At 43.3% G+C, this 25183-nt stretch overlaps 1 protein-coding gene across 6 annotated transcripts in view; it reads left to right on the top strand.

The window, feature by feature from the left end:
• Nucleotides 1-25183, top strand: part of prmt3 (protein arginine methyltransferase 3) — a 323649-nt gene that overhangs the window by 172103 nt on the left and 126363 nt on the right. For all 6 annotated transcript variants that reach the window (XR_011596499.1, XM_070898645.1, XM_070898646.1 and 3 more), the window contains exons 11-12: nt 3870-3948; nt 19651-19838. Coding sequence is in view for 5 of the 6 variants with exons in the window: in XM_070898645.1 (XP_070754746.1) it covers nt 3870-3948; nt 19651-19838 (267 nt within the window). In the remaining variant the exon portion in view is untranslated. The remainder of the gene's footprint in view (nt 1-3869; nt 3949-19650; nt 19839-25183) is intronic.

The raw sequence follows: 25183 nt of genomic DNA, 5'->3' as shown, positions 1-25183 counted from the left end.
ACATAGGTTGGAATCGCAACTCCAGAAATTTCCAGTTGTTCAAAAGAATCATCAACAAGCTGTCTCACCAGATGCCCGCATTCTCCACCAATTTGTAAGATTTCTAAATCTGGTATTAAATTAACAGTGAGACTGATTCTTTCAAAACAATTCAGAACAGTTTATTCAAACACACACACACTCACATTTATCAGCAAGCGTCGGCTATCCTACAGATCTTACTTAGTTACAAAAGATACAATGTTACAATAATGATTTATAAAAAGGTAAACGTCACTTTCCTCTGGCTGGCTGGACACATGGCCTGCTGTTTCGGCTGGTCTTTGAGCGGGCGTTTTGCCGTGTGCCCAGGAGAGAAGGAGAGAGCGAGCTGCCTGTGCTTGGGTTTTTATATCCCTTAAGTCCATTGTTCCTCTGAAAGCCTCAGCTTTGGACCTTGGTTCCAGGGCAGTTCCTTATTGGCCCTCCTCACTCATGTGTCTGCTGGACTGGCCCAGCCATCCCTTGATTAAGTTAATGGCTTTCCAATTAAGACAATACACAAACACCATGTTGGAGGTCTTGAATCTTTCAAAACTGTCTTTTCGTATAGTCTACACTTTCAACATTTATACATACAATGAATCAATTTTATTACCGAACACTCTTATTCTTACACTGGTCTGGCTCTAATTTTAAGATTATGCCCCCTTTTATGGATTCCCCCAGCTGTGGGTATTATTTCACTGTATCTAACTCATCGAATGCTTTTATCATTTTAGAAACCTCCATTAGGTTATTCCTCAACCTTGTAAACTCAAGGGGCTACAAACCACGTCTGCGCAACCTATCCTCATAATTTAACCTATGAAGCCTTGGTATCATTTTAATGAATCTGCACTGTACCTTCTCCAAGGCCAATATATCCTTCCTGAGGTGTGGTGCGCAAAACTGAACGCAGTGCACCAGATGGGGTCTGACCAAGGCTTTGAACAACTAAAGCATAACCTTCTCACTTTTGTATTCCAAACCCTTGAGATGAAGGCCAACATTCAGTTAACCTTTTTATTACCGTTTGTACCTGTACACTAGCTTTTAATGATTTGTGTACATGGACACCCAAATCCTTTTGCTCCTCCACAGTTCCTAGTATCACGTCATTGAGAAACACAGTCATTCAAGGTACAAATAGCAAACCTGAAGGGAGCAATAAGTTGCATTTCTGTGCCGAGTCATAGCCTTGAGCAAAACAGCTTTGTTTCTAAACTCTTTGTTTCAGGCCCCCATTATTTTGTTGCATGTATCTATTTACCAGTTAAAAATATTTGTGTCTGACATGATCACGGTCTGTGTGGCTGTAGATGGAGTGTTCCGTCTTTTGTTTTGTTTTGGTTCATTGTAGACTTGATATTTCAGCTTTCTCATTTATCTGAGATGTTTCATTGACAAGGTAATTGAATGATGAAGTGGGAGATTTGATGGCGGTTTCGTTCTCTGTGTCATGTCTGAAGTTTTTTTCATTGGTTTGACATGTTGCAGTTACAGGGCTAATGAAGCGGAACAACCCAATAAATCTGAGACGGTTGATAGAGGCCCAACCAGTGGGAATGGTTGGCGTAGTCACCTTTTTTTTAAAAAAAAAGGTTTCAGTCACCCTTACAGTGCTGGCAAATGAGAGATTTTCTGTAGCCAGACATTAAACTTGAGAAAGCAGTTAAACGCTCAAATGCTTTATTATTCAAGCGAGTGCAATTTAAAAATTATTTCTGGAAATAAAGAGTCACTTCTGAGAAGCTTATATCTTGAGACGCATTCGACTACATTGATTAAACAAAATTACAAAGATACAAAAGGTACCACCTGCTCAATGAATCTCCATTTTAAACAAGTCATTTTACTTTTTAATGTTGTCCATGAGCAAAGCCATGGTAGATGTACTGGGACATAATCAAATTTGTTAGCAAAAGTTTGAGCGCAATACCCGTGTGTCCAATACTTGCAAATACAGGCTGAACCTCTCTTATTCGGGACTCTTTTATCTAGCACCGCTCCTCGTCCGGCATCATTCCCAGCCACCGGGTGGCGCATGCACAGATAAATTTTCTTTGTACTCAGCAATATTCTCTGCTCTCCTGAAGATGGAGACTCCTTCCTCGGTCCAGTTCCGAAGGCACTGATTGCCTAAGTGGTCTTGACGGTGGGTATTCAGGTCGGTGGGGGTGGGGGGAGGGGAGAGGTTCAACCTGTACTACTAATAATTATATTTTGAATTAAATTATAAATAAAATCTTGATAAAAGTTATTTTCTTTTAAAAGAAATATGTTTTAACCCCCTGGCTAGTTTTTTGCTTTCCCGCAGCCACAGAACCGCCATAGCTCCACTTACATTGGGCGGGCTTGCTCTTAACGCGATCCCGGCTCAGCACACGGATTGCACTGAGTCCCATTGACCTGCCTCCCACGCCGTGTCCGGGGTCGGGCCGGCAGGCTGCGTTATCGGGCCGGCCTCCCCTCCCTGCCCTCGGCGCTCCCTCCGGGATTGGTCCAGTGAGCCGTGTCCTCGGGCCAGCCGCTCCTCCCCTCCCCGCTGCCCTCCGCACTCTGCCAAACAAAAAGAAAAGACCGCTTCATTACTTTGAATGTCCTAGGAGTGAGTCTTGGAGACGCGCACGCTGGTATATCCTGTGGGTTAAGTCATGACAGGGCAGAGGGAGGTCACGCGTCGCCGAGGCACCGAAGCTGGGCCTGCAATGCTGACCTCCTCTCGTCCGGCAAAATCCCTTATTCGGCACAGGCCAGGTCCCGAGGGTGCCGAATAAGAGAGGTTCAACCTGTACTGACATTTTCCAAGTATTGGCTCTATACGTTAGTTTGCAAAAAAAAATCTTTAGTACTCCTGTTTGATTTCATAGATGCTCAGACACTATGGGGTAGATTTTCATCTTCACCACCTGGCCAGTAGATTGACTATGTGGATTGCCCGCTATATTTAGAACCTGCCTGATTTACGTTCCATTGAAAATAATGGAATGAAAATCGGGTGGGTTCCATAAAGTGTGGGTGATTCATTTCCGGGTGATGAAGACAGATACATTCTACCCCAATATCTTTGATCGATATGGACCAATAGGCCAATATTGAAATTAAACCAAAAGTACTTGGTTCGAAATTTTCTTTGAGGCCCTATATATTTTTATGTACACTGTATGCGTAAAATGCTGTTATGTTAAAATCATTGGAGATTGATTCTCTATTCTAGTTTGCTTTATCTCATTTTTTCCCCCAGCTTAAGTGGAGATATGGAAACCGTAGAGAACACAAAGTATAAGGCCACATATGAGTCAATCTGTAGCTCCAGTCTCCTCAGCCTCAAAATGATGGCTCTGGCAGGCCATCAGCAATGTTGCTGTACCTGCCATTGATCTACAAAAGGCAGGGCAGATTGTTGGCCGTAGACTTGCAGCATGAGCGATCTTAGTGATGCAATGCACACAGCTAATATAAGCATACACTCATCCTGTCGCGATATTTTGTCAAAGGAAAATCGCGCATTGGCTACATTCTAAATAAACAGATGAATGAGAACAAGATATTGCAAGCTCTGAACTTTTACACTAATTAATGTTTGCTGCAGGTTATGTTCCCAGTCAAGCCTTTGAAGTAATTGTAGTTATCAAAATATGTGTTTAAATGTCGTCTTCAAAGTATTGTAGTCTGAAATGGTTAAAATGATCATCGTGGCGGGTGCACACGTTGTGATATTCTCGTGACTTGGGTTTCTTCTAGGTGTTTGGACTGGTGTGAATTGATTATTTTTATCTAGATAAACTGTTGTGATTTTGTAATTATACTTACCATTTGTTAACCATTTCCCCACTCTTTTTACACAGGGTTATTTTTTGTTGTTCGAATCCATGCTCGACTCGATCATCTATGCACGGGACAAGTACCTGACGGAAGGCGGCTCAGGTTTGTGTTTGGGCAGGGGAACAAAAATAACAAAAAATAAATCTTGTCGCAGTCGATTCTTGGAAACCATATGTGCGCTCCTCTCGTAATGTGCTACGCATCACTGAGAAAGTTTCCACTAGAAATGAAATATGCCCCCATTACTGGCAGCTCACAGGCATTCATTTACTTTATTAGTTTTCAAGAGGAGGCCACATTAAGTGTCACTTTTGGTGATTTTATAGGGTTGAATTTATGCATTCTTTATTCTAAAGGCCTGCGAAGCTTACAAAGAATAATTAGCCATGATTGCCTTTCGAGTTCATAGAATGCAGAAGTTGTTGGTGCAGACTTTTATCATTTAGTATAATAATTGGCTGCCGTTGAGGATTATTGCCAAGTTGGGTAACAGGTGGCTTGTAGTGTTATAAGGTAGTAACTCCATTGAGTAGTTGTGATGATGTCACTGATTGCAAGACTGAAGCTGAAGTTTATGACCACCAGCTAGCTATTGCCTTAACCTCACCACCGGCTATTGAAGGGTGTTTGTTAGATCTCTTAATTTTCAATGAGATGCGAACTCCGGTGATAGTTTAACATAACTTTATTCTGGCAGCTGCAACAAACTGCTGGCTTTATGCCAGGTCCTTTGTCCTTCTGAAACACATGGCAAAAAATGGCTGTACTTATCCTGGATCAATTTACAATCATGACCTCGCCCCCTTTGACCTTATTGGCTCAATTGATATGTTGTTAGCCCATAAATGGCTCTGTGCCAAAAGTCCTGAAATGTCAAGCATGAGTTATAGCTCAATGCAATGTGCTAACTCTCACGCAGGCTAGGGTCTGTGTTTTCTCAACTTTGCAGCCTATTTGAATTCTCTATCAATCCCCCCCTTTGAGTCTTTCATAAACTGAATCATAAAACATCAGGTATCACTGGTTAAACATTCTACAAAATAATTTCATACATGTTAATAGAGTTTCCTTCAAAAATTTGTTGATGTGTTTCGCCACATGTCCGGCCTAGGAGCTTCCACACAAATTTACATCAACCCGAATTCCATCGTGGCCACAATGGAAGTCTGGTTTTAGTAGGTTAATTAACCTCATTCCAATTTAATCCAAATCAATATGTTAATTCAACCAGTAAACAACCTTCCCTTAAGCATAACATACCCCTGTGCCACATACAGACGATCTGCTGGGACCTGCAAGGTGTCTCACCTGCGGGACAGCAGTTACAGCCGCCTGATTGCAACAACATTTAATCAACATAAACAAACAATATAAAAGTAAAATAATTACAACGAATAGAATTAAACCTTCCACCAATGAAGTTCCTATTGAACCTAGCCATTCAGTGGCTCCACTCCACAAAGTGAATGATGGGGGTTGCTTAAGTTTTTCTACCTCCTTTTGGATATGCTCTGCTAAGTGGGTAATTTCTTCAGAGCTATCTAGGATATATGTGCAACACTCAGTTCTGAGTAGGGCGCAAGTACCTCCCTAGTCAAGGGCCAGTCTATTCTGTAAGGCTACTGTGCGGATTGCTACCATTTCTGCATTGATTTTAACTAGGGCCTCTGAGGTAAGATTGGCTACCCGTTCCACAACGGATGCCATGTTAATCGATTCCCTTGCCAGTTTGGCGGTCCCATACCCGGGGATCAGAATGGCAAAGAACCTCTCTGTTTCTGTGATAGCTCTCTTAGGACGGTGTAGATGTTCTGACAGTGACTTTATATGATACATATATGGCACAATGTAGGCTAGATTAGACTGGCAAATGATACTTAAAGGATTGACGGTGGATAGGCAATGGCAAACCTTTAAAGATCATATGGACGAACATCAGCAATTGTACATCCCTGTCTGGAGTAAAAATAAAACGGGGAAGGTGGCTCAACCGTGGCTAACAAAGGAAATTAAGGATAGTATTAATTCCAAAGAAGAGGCATACAAATTGGCCAGAAAAAGCAGCAAATCGAGGACTGGGAGAATTTTAGAATTCAGCAGAGGAGGACAAAGGGTTTAATTAAGAGGGGGAAAATAGAGTATGAGAGGAAGCTTGCTGGGAACATAAAAACTAACTGCAAAAGCTTCTATAGATATGAAGAGAAGAAGATTAGTGAAGGCAAATGTAGGTCCCTTGCAGTCGGATTCGGGTGAATTTATAATGGGGAACAAAAAAATGGCAGACCAATTGAACACGTACTTTGGTTCTGTCTTCACAAAGGAAGACACAAATAACCTTCCGGATGTACTAAGGGGACCGAGGGTCTAGTGAGAAGGAGGAACCGAAGGATATCCTTTTTAGGCGGGAAATTGTGTTAGGGAAATTGATGAGATTGAAGGCCGATAAATCCCCAGGGCCTGATAGTCTACATCCCAGAGTACTTAAGGAAGTGGCCCTAGAAATGGTGGATGCATTGGTGATAATTTTCCAACAGTCTATCGACTCTGGATCAGTTCCTATGGACTGGAGGGTTGCTAAAGTAACACCACTTTTTTAAAAAGGAGGGAGAGAGAAAACGGGTAATTATAGATCGGTTAGCCTGACATCGGTGATAGGGAAAATGTTGGAATCAATCATTAAGGATGAAATAGCAGCGCATTTGGAGAGCAGTGATAGGATTGGTCCAAGGCAGCATGGATTTATGAAAGGGAAACCATGCTTGACAAATATTCTGGAATTTTTTGAGGATGTAACTAGTAGAGTGGACAAGGGAGAACCACTGGATGTGGTGTATTTGGACTTTCAAAAGGCTTTTGACAAAGTCCCACACAGGAGATTGGTGTGCAAAATCAAAGCACATGGTATTGGGGACAATGTACTGACGTGGATAGAGAACTGGTTGGCAGACAGGAAGCAGAGAGTCGGGATAAACGGGTCCTTCTCAGAATGGCAGGCAGTGACTCGTGGGGTGCCGCAGGACTCAGTGCTGGGACCCCAGCTCTTTACAATATATATTAATGATTTAGATGATGGAATTGAGTGCAATATCTCCAAGTTTGCAGATGACACTAAACTGGGTGGCGGTGTGAGCTGTGAGGAGGGTGCTAAGAGGCTGCAGAGTGACTTGGACAGGTTAGGCGAGTAGGCAAATGCATGGCAGATGCAGTATAATGTGGATAAATATGAGGTTATCCATTTTGGGGGCACAAACACGAAGGCAGAATATTATCTGAATGGCGGCAGATTAGGAAAAGGGGAGGTGCAGCGAGACCTGGGTGTCATGGTTCATCAGTCATTGAAAGTTTGCATGCAGGTACAGTAGGCGGTGAAGAAGGCAAGTGGTATGTTGGCCTTCATAGCAAGGGGTTTTGAGTATAGGAGCAGGGAAGTCTTGCTGCAGTTGTACAGGGCCTTAGTGAGGCCTCACCTGGAATATTGTATTCAGTTTTGGTCTCCAAATCTGAGGAGTGATGTTCTTGCTATTGAGGGAGTGCAGCGAAGGTTCACCAGACTGATTCCAGGGATGGCTGGACTGACAGATGAGGAGAGACTGGATCAACTGGGCCCTTATACACTGGAGCTTAGAAGGATGAGAGGGAATCTCATGGAAACATATAAGATTCTGACTGGACTTGACAGGCTAGATGCGGGAAGAATGTTCCCGATGTTGGGGAAGTCCAGAACCAGGGGACACAGTCTTAGGATAAGAGGCAGGCCGTTTAGGACTGAGATGAGGAGAAACTTCTTCACTCAGAGAGTTGTTAACCTGTGGAATTTCCTGCCGCAGAGAGTTGTTGATGTCAGTTCATTGGATATATTCAAGAGGGAGTTAGATATGGCCCTTATGGCTAAAGGGATCAAGGGGTATGGAGAGAAAGCAGGAAAGGGGTACTGAAGGAATGATCAGCCATGATCTTATTGAATGGTGGTGCAGGCTCGAAGTGCCGAATGGCCTACTCCTGCACCTATTTTCTATGTTTCTAAATAGCAGGATCCTGTCCAATTCTGGGGCAGCCAAGTGGCCTTGTGACCACACACCCAATAGGTGCCATTATAGGCAATGAACGTTAGCTGTTTCTTTGTCAGCAACACTCTGGGGCCTGTCCAGGCTTTTCCATCTGTTTTATTCAGAATCCCCGTTACGTTAAGAATTCCCACATCGGCCCAGTTTGGACGGTTCCTTGGCTTGATTATATTATAATTCTGGGAGCAGTTACTATACCCCATATTTTAGCCTCCTTTGATGTTTCTAATCAGACAGACCAATTCCCCCGGTCTTCCTACATCCGTTGTATTAGTGATAACAAAAAATGGGGGCCGTTTGGAATTATTGCAGCACGGTTGGTATCCCCCTACAAAGGTAGTCAGATTGTAACCTGCCGACTTCCATTTACGTGCCCAGTCTTCCGTATCCTGAAACGCATTGCCTGTTTTGTTTTGATTAATTATCCACTCAGCCATTTCCGAGATATTCAAGGGAATTGGCCTCAAGGGAATCCCTCCCTTTGAGTGAATAGGAATATGCGCACACACCCAACAACTAGAAATGTTACTTTTTTTGGCATAAATATATGACATATATAAAAAAGTATTTACATGTAATTCCCTGGGTACTCTACTCTTTCCCTTTGGTGCAGAGGGTCGGCTAGAAAGAAGTAGGCAAATGCCTAGAATACCGACAGTCAGTAGTACAGTAAATTTATACATTTTGGCAAAAAGTAATTGTCCTTATCAGATTTCAGCTTCAGTTACGGGTGCTCGTTTAACGTGTGAGGCGTGGATCCAGGCTTTCTTTCCTTGGACTTTAACAGCTGCTTGGGTGGTCAATAACACTTGGTAAGGTCCCTCCCACTTGGCACCCAAAGGTTCTTTTTGCAACTTTTTCACATACACTCAAATGCCCGGGATGATGTCGTGTCCTCCTTCGAGTGGATTACGCCAAGCTGCCGATACCTGTTGGGAAACAGAACTAATAGCATTGGTTAGGTTCTGACAGTATGATAACAGGGAGTGTCACTCATTAAGTGAACATCAGCTTTCCGTAAATTAATAGTTCCTGGCAGTGACATGGGTCTTCCTGTTATAATTTCAAATGGGCTTAGACCTGTAGTTCTGTTTGGGGTTGCCCTAATGCTACGTAGCACTATTGGTAGTGCCTGGGGCCATGGTGTTCCTTCTTGGTGATATTTGGCAAGCCGTTGTTTCAGAGTTCGATTAATTCCTTCTACTTGTCCTGATGATTGTGGGTGATAAGGACAGTGTAAATCCCACGTAATGTTCAGTAACCTACAGACTTCTTGGCAGACAGCACCTGTGAAGGTGTTCCCTGATCTGAGTCAATGCTATTCGGGACTCCCCATCGGGGAATGTAATCCTTACACAAGACCTTTGCAGTCTGATTGGCTGTGGCTCTTTTAGTTGGGACAGCTTCTACCCATCTAGAGAATCTGTCGACCATGACAAGAATGTTAATGTATCCTTGGCATGGAGGGAGAGATATATAATCAACCTGCAGATGCTGGAATGGTCTGACAGGGGCAGAGGGCCTCAGTTGGGGCATTACCGTGATGGGTCCAGAATTATTTTTCTGGCAGACCACACAACGGTCTGCTACCAGCTGGGCATGTTTTTTAAATCCCTGACCCCACCAGCTTTTCTGGAACCGTGCCGTCATCTGTTGTGAGGCCAAGTGTCCCCACGAGTGGATCTGTTAGGCTAAAAAAGGCATAAGCCTTGTGGCGCGACTGGCTTGTCGGTAACTCTTTGTCTCCAGACACCATCTTCACATAGCTTAATTACTGCCTCAATCCATGTCCATTTTTCCTCTCGGGAGCACTCGCCTTGCATTGTTTGAAGGTCTCGTGTCAGAGTCCTGAGTGCTTTCAATCTGCACATCTGTGTTGGTTCTTTTGGGGGAACACCCTGTGAGGCGGCATCTTTAGCTGCCTGGTCGACTCGGGCATTTCCCTGAGCTTCCGTGGTATTTTCCTTAGTATGGGCCTTACACTTCAGGATGGACACTTCCTGAGGTAATTGTATGGCCTCTAGTAAGTCTCAGACTTCTTTTCCATTTCGGATAGGTGTACCAGCAGCAGTGAGGAATCCTCTTTTCCGCCATAACAGACCAAAAGCATAACGCGAATCTGTGTAGACATTAGCTGTCTGTCCTTCTGCTATTCGACATGCTTCTGACAGGGCCCGTAACTCGGCCTGTTGTGCTGACGTTCCTGAGGGTAAACATCCTTTTGCCACTACCTCATATAAGGTTGTAACTGCCCATCCTGCTTTTCTGGTACCATTGTCCACAATGGAGGAACCATCTGTAAACAGGATGAGGTCTGGGTTGTGCAGAGGCTCCTCTGCTGCTAAGGCTGCTTCTTCTGTTTCTTTTAAAATCTCCATGCAGTCATGCTCTTCACATTCTCCCCTCTCTTGCTCCCTCGATTTTGACATCGGGAGCATAGTTGCGGGATTAACCGGGCTGGTCCGAACGATATGGAGATTAGGCGCTTCCAAAACTGCTGTCCAGCGGGTCCATCTAGCTGTCGTCACCTGAGACATTCTATTCATAGACAGCAAAGTGTGTACGGTGTGGGGATACTTGACAATCAGCTTTTGGTCGAGGACTAGACCCGCAGTGATCATTACCGTTTGACATGTAGCTTCCGTGGCCCTTTGGCAACTTCCCCATCCGAGGGCTACGGCATCCAGTTTTGCCGAATAATAGCCAATAGGTCTTTGCCGATCCCCATGTTCTTGTGTCAGTATAGCTGTCATATATCCTTCTTTCTCATGGACAAACAGGGTAAATGGCTTACCACTGTCGGGGATTCCCAGAGCCAGTGCCGAACACAAAGCCTTTTTCAAACTCAGCAAGACCTCTTCCTGTTCCTTTGTGAGGGTGATGGCTTCTTTAGAGGCACGTTTCCCCTTTAAGATATCATTTAGTGGCTGAGCAAGCTGTGTGAAGGAGTGAATCCAATTTCTGTTAAAGTTACACAATCCCAAAAAAGACCTTAGTTCCTGAATAGTGGTGGGTTTTTTAGCAGCCCGAATGGCTGCAGTTCTATCATGGGTAAGTTCTCTCTTTCCTTGTGAAATCTTTTGTCCCAGGTATACAACCTCTTCTTGGGATATTTGTGCTTTGTCGATGCTGGCTTTATGTCCTTTCAGCCAAAGGTGGTCCAGCAAAGCTCGTAAATCTTGTTCATGCTGTTCTTTCGTGTTTGAAGCTAGCAGGATATCATCTATATATTGGATGACTGTGGATGACAGGGGAGGTAATTCTCGCAAATGGCTTTGTAAAGCCATGTGGAATACCGTAGGGCTGTTGTGGAAACCCTGCGGTAACCGGGTCCAAGTATACTGTTGTCCTTGGACCGTGAAAGCAAACCACTGTCGAACCTCCGGTGCCAGAGGCACCAACCAAAATCCGTTGGCCATATCTATAACCGAGAAATATTTATGTTCAGGTTTGAGGGCATTAAAAATGGTGGAGGGATCTGCGACCAAAGGAGCTTTTTAATCAATACACTGGTTAGCTTTCCTATAATCGACAGTCAAACGGCAAGTCACATTAGATTTCTGTACCGGCCACACGGGGCTATTGGAGGAGCTATGCGTTTTACTAAGCACCCCTTGTTTCTCCAATTGCTGAATAACCGCTAAGATTCCCGCGATGGCAGTTGGACTGATGGGATACTGTTTAGTGCATGTAGGCCTGGTCCCGGTAAATGACGCAGGCTCCATCTGGAGTAGGCCACAATCGTTCTTATCTTTAGCCCATATCGGGTGTTCCTTCAATTCTTCTTTCTTCAAAGTTCTAATTGACCATCCTCGAAATACAACGATGAATCTACTTGGATTAGAACGTCCATTCCCAAAAGGGGTTGATCTACTGGGCCTATCCTGACCGGCGTGGTTAGTTCATGTGGACCCAGCCCTATAAGTACTGGTGTTGTCCTTTTAATTTCCATTTTATCGCCCCCAACTCCATAGGCTGTACGTGCCGTACCATCCAATGGCAAAGAATCTCCATATTGTAGGGGTAGGCATGTTAATTCCGTCCCTGTGTCTAAAAGACAGTCCACATCCTTATCGCCCACCCTCACAGTTATATATAGTCCATCTCCCCTTTGTTGTATTAGTGCGAGGAGGGAGGCCAGGGTGGGCTCTAATCGTTTTTTGCTACCCCAAGTAACTCCTTCTGTTGTTGTATTGTCAGTCGCTTAAATGCTTCTATGAGGTCGTTATCTTGTGACAATCCTGGTTTGTTGGCTGAATGGTATCCCTGGCTACGTCCTCTTCTCCGGCCATGACCTTGCTGTTTCGCCCTGCACGTCTTGGCCCAGTGACCTTCCTTCCCACAATAATGACATTTTCCGGGTAATTTTCCAAATGACTGTTTATCAGAATCCTGGGATTTCCATCCCATAGCCTGCACAGCTCAGACTTTAGCTCCCATATCCCTGTCTAATTGGTTACATCGCTCCATCAACGTTGCAAAGGTAATTCCTCTACCTTCCCAGTCCGGTAACACTATCTTAAGGATTTTGGACAGTTCTGGCTTTAGACCTGCCACGAAAGCTGCTTTCAGGGGTCCAAACTTTTGTTCATCCATTTTCTCATCCGTATTATTCATACCCGAATGTTCTAGTCACGTGCATCTAAACCGCTCGTCATACTCCAGGACCTCCTCTGTTCCTTTCTGTTGGCAGGCTGCAATTTTTCCCCAGTCTGTCATAGAAACATAGAAACATAGAAAATAGGTGCAGGAGTAGGCCATTAGGCCCTTCTAGCCTGCACCGCCATTCAATGAGTTCATGGCTGAACATGCAACTTCAGTACCCCATTCCTGCTTTCTCACCATACCCCTTGATCCCCTTAGTAGTAAGGACTACATCTAACTCTTTTTTAAATATATTTAGTGAATTGGCTTCAACAACTTTCTGTGGTAGAGAATTCCACAGGTTCACCACTCTCTGGGTGAAGAAGTTCCTCCTCATCTCAATCCTAAATGGCTTACCCTTAGACTGTGACCCCTGGTTCTGGACTTCCCCAACATTGGGAACATTCTTCCTGCATCTAACCTGTCTAAACCCATCAGAATTTTAAACGTTTCTATGAGGTCCCCTCTCATTCTTCAGAACTCCAATGAATACAAGCCCAGTTGATCCAATCTTTCTTGATAGGTCAGTCACGGGAATCAGTCTAGTGAACCTTCGCTGCACTCCCTCAATAGCAAGAATGTCCTTCCTCAGGTTCGGAGACCAAAACTGTACACAATACTCCAGGTGTGGCCTCACCAAGGCCCTGTACAACTGTAGCAACACCTCCCTGCCCCTGTACTCAAATCCCCTCGCTATGAAGGCCAACATGCCATTTGCTTTCTTAACCGCCTGCTGTACATGCATGCCAACCTTCAATGACTGATGTACCATGACACCCAGGTCTCGTTGCACCTCCCCTTTTCCTAATCTGTCACCATTCAGATAATATTCTGTCTCTGTTTTTGCCACCAAAGTGGATAACCTCACATTTATCCACATTATACTTCATCTGCCATGCATTTGCCCACTCACCTAACCTATCCAAGTCGCTCTGCAGCCTCATAGCATCCTCCTCGCAGCTCACACTGCCACCTAACTTAGTGTCATCCGCAAATTTGGAGATACTACATTTAATCCCCTCGTCTAAATCATTAATGTACAGTGTAAACAGCTGGGGCCCCAGCACAGAACCTTGCGGTACCCCACTAGTCACCGCCTGCCATTCTGAAAAGTACCCACTTACTCCTACTCTTTGCTTCCTGTCTGACAACCAGTTCTCAATCCATGTCAGCACACTACCCCCAATCCCATGTGCTTTAACTTTGCACATTAATCTCTTGTGTGGGACCTTGTCGAAAGCCTTCTGAAATTCCAAATATACCACATCAACTGGTTCTCCCTTGTCCACTCTACTGGAAACATCCTCAAAAAATTCTAGAAGATCTGTCAAGCATGATTTCCCTTTCACAAATCCATGCTGACTTGGACCTATCATGTCACCTCTTTCCAAATGCGCTGCTATGACATCCTTAATAATTGATTCCATCATCTTACCCACTACCGATGTCAGGCTTACCGGTCTATAATTCCCTTAGCTGTCTTAGCTGGACTGAAGGCTTGCAGCCAGTATTTAATCGCATCCCACCCTGCATCTAATTCTTACTCATCCCACCCCAAAGCTCCTTCTACCTTGTCGTACAATTTTCTGCCTTGTGTTTTTGGCACCATTATGGTCAAAATTTGCACTCCATCCCAGGAATGAAGTTGATATATATTTCTTAAGCGGCCCAATTGGTCCCACGTTTTCACTCCCCCTTTCTTTGGATTGGGCAACTCCTTGGACCATTTATCAATTTTCTCTGGGTCTGCCAGATCATGAACTAAGTATTTTTCATACAGCCTTTTCTTCATTTTTTTTGGTTCTGCCCTCATCCACAGTCTCTTCTGGTTTGACTACAACTCGTCTTTTTTTAAACGGGGCAAAGCGCACCCCTAATTCTTCATCCTCCGACCCTGTATCGTCAGAGGATTCAGAATCCGTATCTCTTCCTTGGTCGTGTCTTCGGGTTTGCGCTTTTAATTTATCCAAACATGGGTACCCTGGGAATTGACCGATACATTTTCCTTTTCCTATTACTGTCTCTTGACCTAATGATTTTTTTCCCTTCTTTAATTTCACCTTTAAGATCTTTAACTTCCGCTTCCAACTTTTCAAGTTCAAGCTTTTTCTGTCTCAATTGTTCACAAACCGCTTGCAATTGGTCCTTTGTACTGGTCAAGTCCCTATTATGTTGGGAACGCATTATAATTTCATTCCGCTGTCGGATCTGTCCCATAATAGCTTAGGACCATCTGGTTCGCTCTTTATTTTTCATACGGATCGTTTTTCCCCAGACCTTTTTGATCTCGTCCAAGGACCATTGTCCTTTGGAGGTACTGTATTTCCGTTCAATCTTAATACAGGTTTTAGATAAGTCGAATTGTTGCTCTATGTATTCTTTCAACTGTTGGAGGATTTCGTCTATCGAAACCTCAGGTGGTACCCGCCCACCTTTAACAGTTGTAGGTAATTCTTTGCTCTTATCTTCTGCTGCCATAGTACTAATTCCTTTACTGGGATCTCGAGTCGTAGGCTTTCTAGCCGATCAGTGGGTCGGTGATGAATTAACTAACACACCGCCGAAGTTTAGACATCTATGAGACCTCGAGCCGATTACCAACCGGAGGGTTCGCAAACCAGAGGCTTTCGGAATCGCGTAGAAGGGGAGGTGAATTTAGACAATTGACCCAGGACTTTTATAAAGAGGAGTCCTTACCTCAGTATGTAGGTCCGATGTCCAAAATTCAATTTCTTCCCTCAGCGATCCTGTTCGTGACGCCAAAATTGTTAGATCTCTTAATTTTCAATGAGATGCGAACTCCGGTGATAATTTAACATAACTTTATTCTGGAAGCTGCAACAAACTGCTGGCTTTATGCCAGGTCCTTTGTCCTTCTGAAACACATGGCAAAAAATGGCTGTACTTATCCTGGAACAATTTACAATCGTGACCTTGCCCCCTTTGACCTTATTGGCTCAATTGATATGTTGTTAGCCCATAATTGGCTCGCTACCAAAAGTCCTGAAATGTCAAGCGTGAGTTATAGCTCAATGCAATGTGCTAACTCTCACGCAGGCAAGAGTCTGGGTGTTTTATCAACTTTGCAGCCTATTTGAATTCTCTATCAGTGTTGTAAAGAATATACGACATTCCAATCTCTTCCTTACTGCTGGTGTGGACACACTGAATGCAGTATAGCATGATGCAAGCAAACGGATAATGAAGGTCACATAGTGACCCACATAATGAAGGTTTACGACAGCGAATGACATACAAATAGCATTGAGGGTTTTTTTTCCCTTCCTTGAAACTGGTCATCAATGAACGCTTCAGTATAATGTGTATGGTACAGATGTTAACAGCTGGCTTAGGAATATGTTGTGAGCGAAGCAATGGGGCAATAGACCAGATTTAGCACATGGGGCACAACAAAGAGCATCAAGAGTTTGAGGCATGGTGAGGGCTGGGGAGGCAAATACTCAGTTAATAACACTATTATTTTTCTGAATTAGTAAGTCCCAGATTCAAACATTGCCTTTTGTCACTTAGCCATCTGTATCACAGCTCCTAAATGCTGGTCTTGCTCCTTATTCAAAACAGTTTTGAGGTTAATTTAATTCAGGAGAGAAATTTGCATCCCTACTTCTTCAATCAATAGGGCTGAATTCCAAATGTGAGGCATGTTTAGACTAGTGGGGAGGCAGTTGTAAGGGATCTCCTTCCCTTCCCCCTCCCCGCCCCTAGCATTTTGCATATGGTGTCAGAGGAACTGTGTCCTAATCAATTTGTTCCACCCTGGGTCGGAACTTGCTTTTGGAATACCGTGATGAACTGGGATCAATCTCACCTACCAGAGATCTTTCAATATTAACCCAAATATAAATATAGCTGGTGATAATTGGATATGAGTAATAAATAGGTTTTAAAACTTAGGGTAAAGATCTTTGGAAGATTTGTAAAAGTGCATCCTTTTGAAGCCTACATGTTACAAGCCGAGCTTTTCTCTCATGAGGTTTTACCCTTTCTCACCACAAAAGTGAACTTCCATTGGCAAGCCCATGCTTCCTATTAATGGAAACCTTTACATGTTAAGTGCACACTATACCAGGCCACAGGGTGTACAATCTATCATTATCTTGCTGAGGTTTGCACTGAAAATTGTATATGTTGCCAACCATTCCTTCTGATCTCTCTGTTAAGTAGCAAAACATCATGCCAACAGACTATATAGCTCAGGCTAAAATGACAAATGAAGTTTATTACAATAAAGAAATATACACAGAAGAAATTTAAATCAGAAGATAAAAATATCAACGTAGTACTTAACTTTTGCTAGAACTTTTTCAAGCATCATTAAAAGTTCTGGGGGCCGAAAATCAGGATCTCAGAAAGACCTGTTATTGCGCGTTTGCGGCGGCCAAGTGTTAGAATCCCGTGGCTGCTGCTTTGTGGTCAACTGGCCGCCCCGATCCAAATTCAAGTTGGGGACTTTTTGGCCTGGACCTGATTCTGCCACAATGCTGATGACCGCCACAAGCCCGAAATTCAGCAAAATAGATCGACCCGCCGCCACGCGGTGCCCCCAACAGCTTTCTGTGTCAGTGTACCGTATCCGCAGTGAGTGCGGCCCGGCAGCACAGCAGCGCTTCAAGGGGAGGGCCCACTGCCGCGGCTGCCATGTATTAATTTTTGCCGACTTCCCGATCGGCCGGCAAGATAGTGCCCACGGATTCAGCCGGGCTGCCAACAGGCAGCCTGGCACCCCCTCTTGGGTGCGAGGCCATTGGTCTGGCCGAAATCCTCCCTGGTGGCCCAGTGGCCGAAGATAAAAGCTGACAGATTCTCTCCCTTTTAACTCGCATTGTGACTTCACCACTACTCCACCGCTAATTGACAGCGTCGGAGTCCCGGTCCCTACCAAACGTCAGTCCCTTCCTGTCCATCTCCCGCCCCCACTATGACCGACTTCGGTGGGACTTTAAAAAAATTTCAAAGTCCAGAAAATCGATCATCGGACCACCTCATGGATCCCAGCAGTAAAAGCAGGTAGGAAACTCATAGGTGCGCCAACTTTCTTGCGCAAGTGAATTTCGGCCCCCTGAAATCTTAACAGTTCTCATGTGTAATTGTTGAACGTGAATGCAGAATGAAAAAGTTTTCTGGGTAATTAATTAATCCGATCAACCCACCCAGGCAGCAAAATAGGAAAACTGAAGAGCATGGGGCACGAGCCTGTTCATTTGTTTCTGTTCATTGAAGCCTAAGCTAGCACAATGATCAAATAAAGTTGCAAATGAGAACAACTTCAACAAAGAATGCTCGGTCAAACAAGATTCAACTTAATTAGATTCAGATCCTGAGAACTTTATGTATTTTTTATGTGTGCTAAGTAGATAAACTATTCTATGTTTATTTCAGATGCTTTTCTACATAATAATAATGCCACATCAAATAGCAGTAGTCAGAGTATGTTGCTAGTACATATGTTCAAATGTTCCTCAGACACAAGGTTGGCAACAAAATGTGCACTGAATGAATTCTTCCATAGCTATATTTGCATGCTTAGTTACCGCATTTTTAAAAAATTGTGCTTTACTGGAAGTCACGTTGTTGAAAAAGGATGCTACTTTGACTTACAATCGAGGAATGAGATTGATCTTCACCAAGGCTGGTTGCACTGCAGTGCTGATGTGTGAGCTGGAAGCACAATGCCACATGACTATTTATTCAGTACACTGCTCATAACAATAAGGCAGATTTTTTCAACAAAAAACAGCTATGCTCAGTCTGCAGCCCTAGTTTCTCAGAATAAAATTTGATTGGCAACTGAAGAGGAAATCAGTGTGTATGTATTCTCTTAGTCAGATACATTAGTCAAGGTTGGCTAATCAGCAACCCAGCTTGCTTTCAAAGCTCAGTTGTGACAGGCCGCTACTTCATTTTTATTTCCTAAGGCAATTTTTTATTGGTGGAAAATTACAGTTGTGAGACAGTGCTGGGTTCTGAGCAGTTAATGTTAGTATCTGCTGATCTCCGCATTTTTCGTATGGAAGATATATTAAAAATCACATTTACTGTGATCATTAGCTTGGATGTACTTTGCTGAGATCTTTTGGTTATTACGAAGGGGTTCTTTTTCCACCCACTTAAAATTTATCCTCGCTCCAAAATCAGAACTAGACCTTATAAAGAGTAAAACAGGAGATAATACCTCCCTTACAAATACAGCCCGGATCTATCAACACACAGAAAATGAGGAATGTTTTCCCAAAAAAAATCATGAAGAATGTGCACTTTATGGTGTGCTGGTCATAATGCTGATACAAGGGCACACTTTGCGTAACCCAGAAAATTAACCCCTTTTAATTTGCGACGTTCTGTAGTTTGCGAGCCATTACGATAGTACAGAGTACATCCCATGTTGCCAGCCGGACACGTGAGCTGCTGTGAAAGACAAAGTGGCTTTGGGCAGCGAATCGAGAAGGACACAGATGTCATTGCCGTGAATCTTTGTAAGCAGCCAAGAGAGCTCTTGCTCCCCGTCCAATCAGCACTTTGTTAATTTCACCCGTGTGCAGTAATAATTATTCAATTACTGCACTAATAAGAAAAGAATGAAGTGACAAATATGTCGTGTCGGGAAGTTTAAAGGGCATTGAAGCGGAAGCAGTGGGGTGACTGATAGCATCTCTTGCTGCTTTCAAAGCCTGGACATAACCATTTCCAAATATAGACTCAAATCGTGATTTTTTTTTTAAACCTATACTCATCCACAACACAGACATGAGAGCAGCATAGATTTCCTTTGAATCTCACACTCTGCTCATGAAAGCCTGCTTAAGATTGGCAGAGGAAATGCTGCAATAAGCTTTTGCTGATCGCAAACACAAGCCTGGACAAAATTCCTGCTGCATGGTATTACCTTTTGTATGTATTAGTTTGCACCTTTTGTTACGTACAATCAATGACATTTATCCTTTCGGTTGTTTTCCACTAAATTCATTGCCTTTGAGACCCAATAACTTTGAGTGTGAATTCGCAAGAGTCCAAATCTAATGATCTGGTATCTTTTTTCCTCCGAAGCCAAGTTAATGCACTTAATACTTTCTTGCAGTGTACCCCGATATCTGCACCATTAGCCTGGTAGCAGTGGGAGACAAGAAGAAACATGACGAGCGAGTTGCTTTCTGGGACGATGTGTACGGCTTTAAGATGTCCTGCATGAAGAAGGCAGTTATCCCAGAGGCTGTGGTGGAAGAGCTAAACCCAGACACCCTCATTTCAGAGCCCTGCGTCATCAAGGTACGTATGGCCAGCTAGCCAGTGGTATTTTCATCACATGAAGAGGGGAAGGTGCTGGTGGTGCAGTCAGCGGCGGATTAATCATGGGGTGGATGGGGCTGCAGCCCCAGGCCCACTAATAACACGTCCACCAAATAAATGTTGGAACAAAAATATAACACCTCCCAAATAGGCTGAATAGAATAGACAATAAGAGATGAAAAACAAGACAGAGGAAAATAGATTCACTTGTTTATACCTATATACAGAAGTACCTATATACACTAATGTACCTATATACAGAACAGAATATGTTTTATTTCACATGTTATTGAGAGAAATTTGCATATACATATAGGAATCTAGTATTGCAATGTTACCAGAACTAGAATATGTATCTACTTGATACAGAATATATGCTTTCATTGTTGAATATAGTGGCCTATGTTTTCATACTCACAATCAGAATCATATACATAATGTAATGGACACGAACAAACATAACTATAGGCCCATTTGGATTAGTTTGCCCCAGGCCCTTAATCCGGCCCTGGGTACAGTCGTGCTTTTCATACAAATCAGAAATAAATGCAGATAGTCGAGATCCCAGAAATGTGGCACTGTCATTGTAAAAGTGGAACTGGTTAAAGCTGATTGAGCAGCATCCTGCTGAAGTCCTGTGTTGGAACATGAAGTGCCAGGTAGCGCCAAGCTCTGCTGAGCACCCAGAGTTCTCGCTTTGTGTATCGTGTGATGATCTGTCACCTTTCAGTGTGTGTCTGAGAACAACCGGTCACAGAAATTCCGGCGTATACACAGGCTCTTGCACAAATATCAATGAAGCATAAAGATGGAAATTGATTCATGCTTACGGCAGCATTATGCTATGTTGAAAGCAGTTGAGATTCCAGAAAACTATGTTTGGGAAATATTACAGTGCTGCATTGAAAATAAATTGGAATTTCAGTCTTTGCTGTAAAACTCTCATTGATAAGCCACAAGTTTAAAGAAAAAAGATTTGAATGATTACCAAGTCAAAGGATCAGGGAACTATTCTGATTAAGCCATTATCCAATTCCCTTTTGAAAAGCTCTCATTGAATCTGGTTCTGCCACCCTTTCAGGCAATGCATTCCAGATCATCATAACTCGCTGCATTAAAAAATCCTCCTCATCGCTCACCCCCATGGTTCTATTGCCAATTACCTTACCTCTGTGTCCTCTGGTTATCGGCCCTCCTACCACTGGCAACAGTTTCTCTCTAACTAGTCTATCAAAACCCTTCATAATTTTGAATACCTCGATTTTGTTTTCTTGTTTCTCTGTCTGCTGGAAGCATTATGCCTCTGGTTTGTGCCCACCACCTCTGCCCACCCCCCCACCCGTGGTCATGTTACGACAGGGTGCACTGCCAGTGTGTGGCGTTGCAATGGGAACCCAATGACCTATAATTCCATGGTACAGCATGTGTCTCCGCAACAGGTTGCTGTAACTGTTTAAAAATAAAAACTACTGTACAAACTTGTGAACATAAGAAATAGGAGCAGCAGTAGGCCATATGGCTCCTTGAGCCTGCTCTGCCATTCAGTAAGATCATGGTTGATCTGATCTTGACCTCAATTCCACTTCCCTGTCTGCTCCCCATAACCCTTGACTCCCTTATCCTTCAAAAATCTGTCTATCTCCACCTTAAATATATTCAATGACCCAGCCTCCACAGCTCTCTGGGGCAGAGAATTTCAAAGATTCATGACCCTCCTCATTTCTGCTTCAAATGGGCGACCCTTATTCTGAAACTATGTCCTAGATTTCTTCATGAAGGGAAACATCCTCTCTGCATCTACTCCCCTCAGAATCTTATACGTTTCAATAAGATCACCTCTCAGTCTTCTAAACTCCAATGAGTATCGGTCCAACCTGCTCAACCTTTCTTCATATGAAAACCCCTTCATCTCTGGAATCAACCTTGTGAACCTTCTCTGAACTACCTCCAATGCAAGTATATCCCTCCTTAAATAAGGAAACCAAAACTGTATGCAGTACTCCAGGTGTGGTCTCACCAACCATTGTATGACTTGCAAGTGGTCTGACAGTATTTTACTTGTCTGTCACTTGCTGTAACAGTTACTTTTACATTGCACTGGACTTTGATAGGTGCTTAATAAAGAAGGATTATTCCCAGCAGAAATTCACTCTACTCCTTTAAGGAGGCTCAATATAATCCTTTTGGAGATTACATAGGATATGCAGCACAGAAACAGGCTATTCGGCCCAACCAGTCCATGCCAGTGTTCCTCCCGTCTTTCCTCATCTAACTCTATCAGCATAACCCTCTATTCTCTTCTCTCTCACATGCTTGTCTAGCCTCCCCTTAATTGCATCGAAACTATTCGCTTCAACCACTCCCTGTGGTAGCGAGTTCCACATTCTCACAATTTTCTGGGTGAAGTTTCTTCCGAATTCCCTATTGGATTTCTTGGTGACTATCTTATATTGATGGCCTCTAGTTATGCTGTTCTGCACAAGTGGTAACATTCTCTGTATCTACCCTATCAAAACCTTTCATAATTTTAAAGACGTCTATTAAATCACCCCTCAGCCTTATCTTTTCAGGAAAAAAGAGACCAGCCTGTTCATCCTTCCCTGCTAGGTATACCCTCACATTTCTGGTATCATCCTTGTTAAAAAAAAATGTTGCACCCTCTCCAGTGCCTCTATATCCTTTTTATAATATAGCGACCAGAATTATATACAGTACTCCAAGTGTGGTTCAACCAAGGTTCGATACAGGTTTAACATAACTTCTCTACTGTTCAATTCTGTCCTTCTTGAAATAAAACAGAGTACTTGGTTTGTTTTTGTACGGCCTTATTAACCTGTGTCGCTACCTTTAGTGATGCTGTTTATTTTTTTAAATTCCAAATTGTTAACCTGTATAAAACCTGAAAATATGCCCCAAAAGCCTATAATCAGGTTCTGCACAAAATGCTGCTGCTTAAGCTTAAAGGAGTGGAGATTCAAGGCAACAATCTTTAATGGATAAGAAATTGGCTGATAGATGGGAAGCAATGGATACTTGTTCATGGAGTGATACTTGGGTGAGAGGGAGGAGTGCTGAGTGGAGTGCCCTGGGGTTCGGTGTTGGATTCCTACTATTTCTAATTTATATTCATGATTTAGATTCAGCAGCTCACAGTCATCTGGTCTGATTCCGAGAGAGGAGAGGGGCAACACTTAGAATCTGAGGGGCCTACGAAATGAGCTGCATAAAATGTATAAGGAAGAAAGAACTTGCATCTATATAGAGCCTTTCACATCCTCAGAATAGTTTACAGTGCTTTACAGCCAATGGATTGCTTTTGCAGTGTCGCCACTATTTTGCAGCAAGCACACCAGCCAACCTGCACTCAGCGAGGTCCCAGAAACAGCAAATGAATGTATTAGGCTGGATTTTCTGGTGATGTCTCTCTCTGTTTTTTGCCCCGGAGGGGCGGCAAAGGCGGCGGTGAGCATTTCTGGGTGGACGGTCAGCTTCCAGCGCTCCGCAGGAGTTTTCGAGACCGGTTTTGCGGGGGCCCGGAGCAGTACCGCCCGGAAGAGTTGAGCTGGTGTGCAATGTGCCTGGTTGCAACACCGGCTCGCTTTTGGACTCCCACCCGACCGTTCGCCCCGCAGCAGCCCTGCTGGGACCGCCTGAAAATACGGGTGGTCCAACCTATACCGGTTGCCATGAGGTAAGTAATGTCCATCTCGGGTAAGTGTGTTTGTTTTTTCTTTTATTTATTTTTTGCGATTTATGTTGTGGTGGCATTATATTATATTTTGGTGGGGGTTTTTTCCCCCAGGCCTCTCTTAGAGCACTCCCGGGCCTTCTCTTTAGTTTGGGATTTTCCCATGCTCAGCCGGCCTAGCGCCCTAAGAGAGGTGTATCCTTTAGCCTCCCTTAGCGCTCTGCCCTATACTCCGCCCAGCTGCCAAATTTTTATGACTGAGGCGTAAACTACAGTATAAATTGACCTAAAGTGGAGTGGAGTTGTATGGTGATTTTCATGTGTGCATGAGTTTAATAAAGGAGAAAAGGATCTCTTTTTCATCAATGTGAGCATCACTTTTTTGGTGCTATGAGTGGACATTTATTGGTTTATATCTGGCTCTGAGACTTGATACAGTCTACTATAAGGAAACCAGATTAAAGTTCACTAAATATTGATAGAAACAGCATGGAGGTAAAAATATGGGCAGTAGTCTCTGGGTAGTTTATTACATACGCTATTTCACACTCTGCAGCACATAAACATTTAATGGACAGTGGTTTTATAATGAATGGAAAGTCAGCCAGTGACATTAAGGCTAGGGTACTTCCACATGCTTACTTGCCCAAAGATACATTTTCCTTGTTTGTATTCCTTACAAGTACGTACTCCTTGAAGTGTCAGAAAATAAAAGTGTATATATTGTTGGCTTTCATTTGCTCAATTGAATGCTTTTTACCATAGCATAGACGCTCCGTAAATGATGTTCAAGTGGCTGAATGATGCAGAGATTGGTGTAGAACTCTTATCACTGTTGTAGAAAGCAGTCATCCGCATAGAAGGCCTTTAGGGAATGTTTCGCAGTTCTATGAAATCCAATTTCATTAGGTTAAACATCAAACGGAGGCAATTAAAGAAAATAACCTGTAATTCTCATTTAATATGTAAATCAAATGAATCTAAAATAAGATTAGTTGTCCTTTTGTTTGGGAACTGTTTGATGACCAAGCTGATTCACATTATGCTTCAAATTGTGTTTCTTTAATCTTTAACCATGCAGCAGCTCTAATGAAATTAAGTAGATAGAATCATACAACACAGAAGGACGCCATTCGACCCATCGTGCCTGTGCTGGCTCTTTGAAAGAACTATCCAATTAGTCCCACTCCCTGCTCTTTCTCCATAGCCCTACAATTTTTTTTCCATTGCAAGTATCTATCCAATTCCCTTTTTGAAAATTACTATTGAATCTGCTTCCACCAACTTTTCAGGCAGTGAATTCCAGATCATCATAATTCGTGGCCTAAAAACAATTGCTCCTTATCTCCTCACTGTGTCTTCTGCCAGTTATTTTAAATCTGTGCCCATGGATGAGCAAGCCTCCTTCCAGTGGAAACATTCTTTCCCTATCTACTTGTATCAAAACCCTTCATAATTTGAACACCTTCATTAAATCTCCCCATAACGTTCTCTACTCTAAGGAGAACAGTCCCAGCATTTCTAGTCTCTCCACATAGCTGAAGTCCCTCATCCCTGATAACATTCTAGTCAATCTCTTCTGCACCCTCTTCAAGGTTTTGATATCCTTCTTAAAGTGTCTGCCCAGAATTGGGCA

Source organism: Pristiophorus japonicus, chromosome 14 (genome assembly GCF_044704955.1).
Source record: "Pristiophorus japonicus isolate sPriJap1 chromosome 14, sPriJap1.hap1, whole genome shotgun sequence".
Taxonomy (NCBI): Eukaryota; Metazoa; Chordata; class Chondrichthyes; family Pristiophoridae; genus Pristiophorus; species Pristiophorus japonicus.
This window is presented reverse-complemented; position numbering and strand designations above follow the sequence as displayed.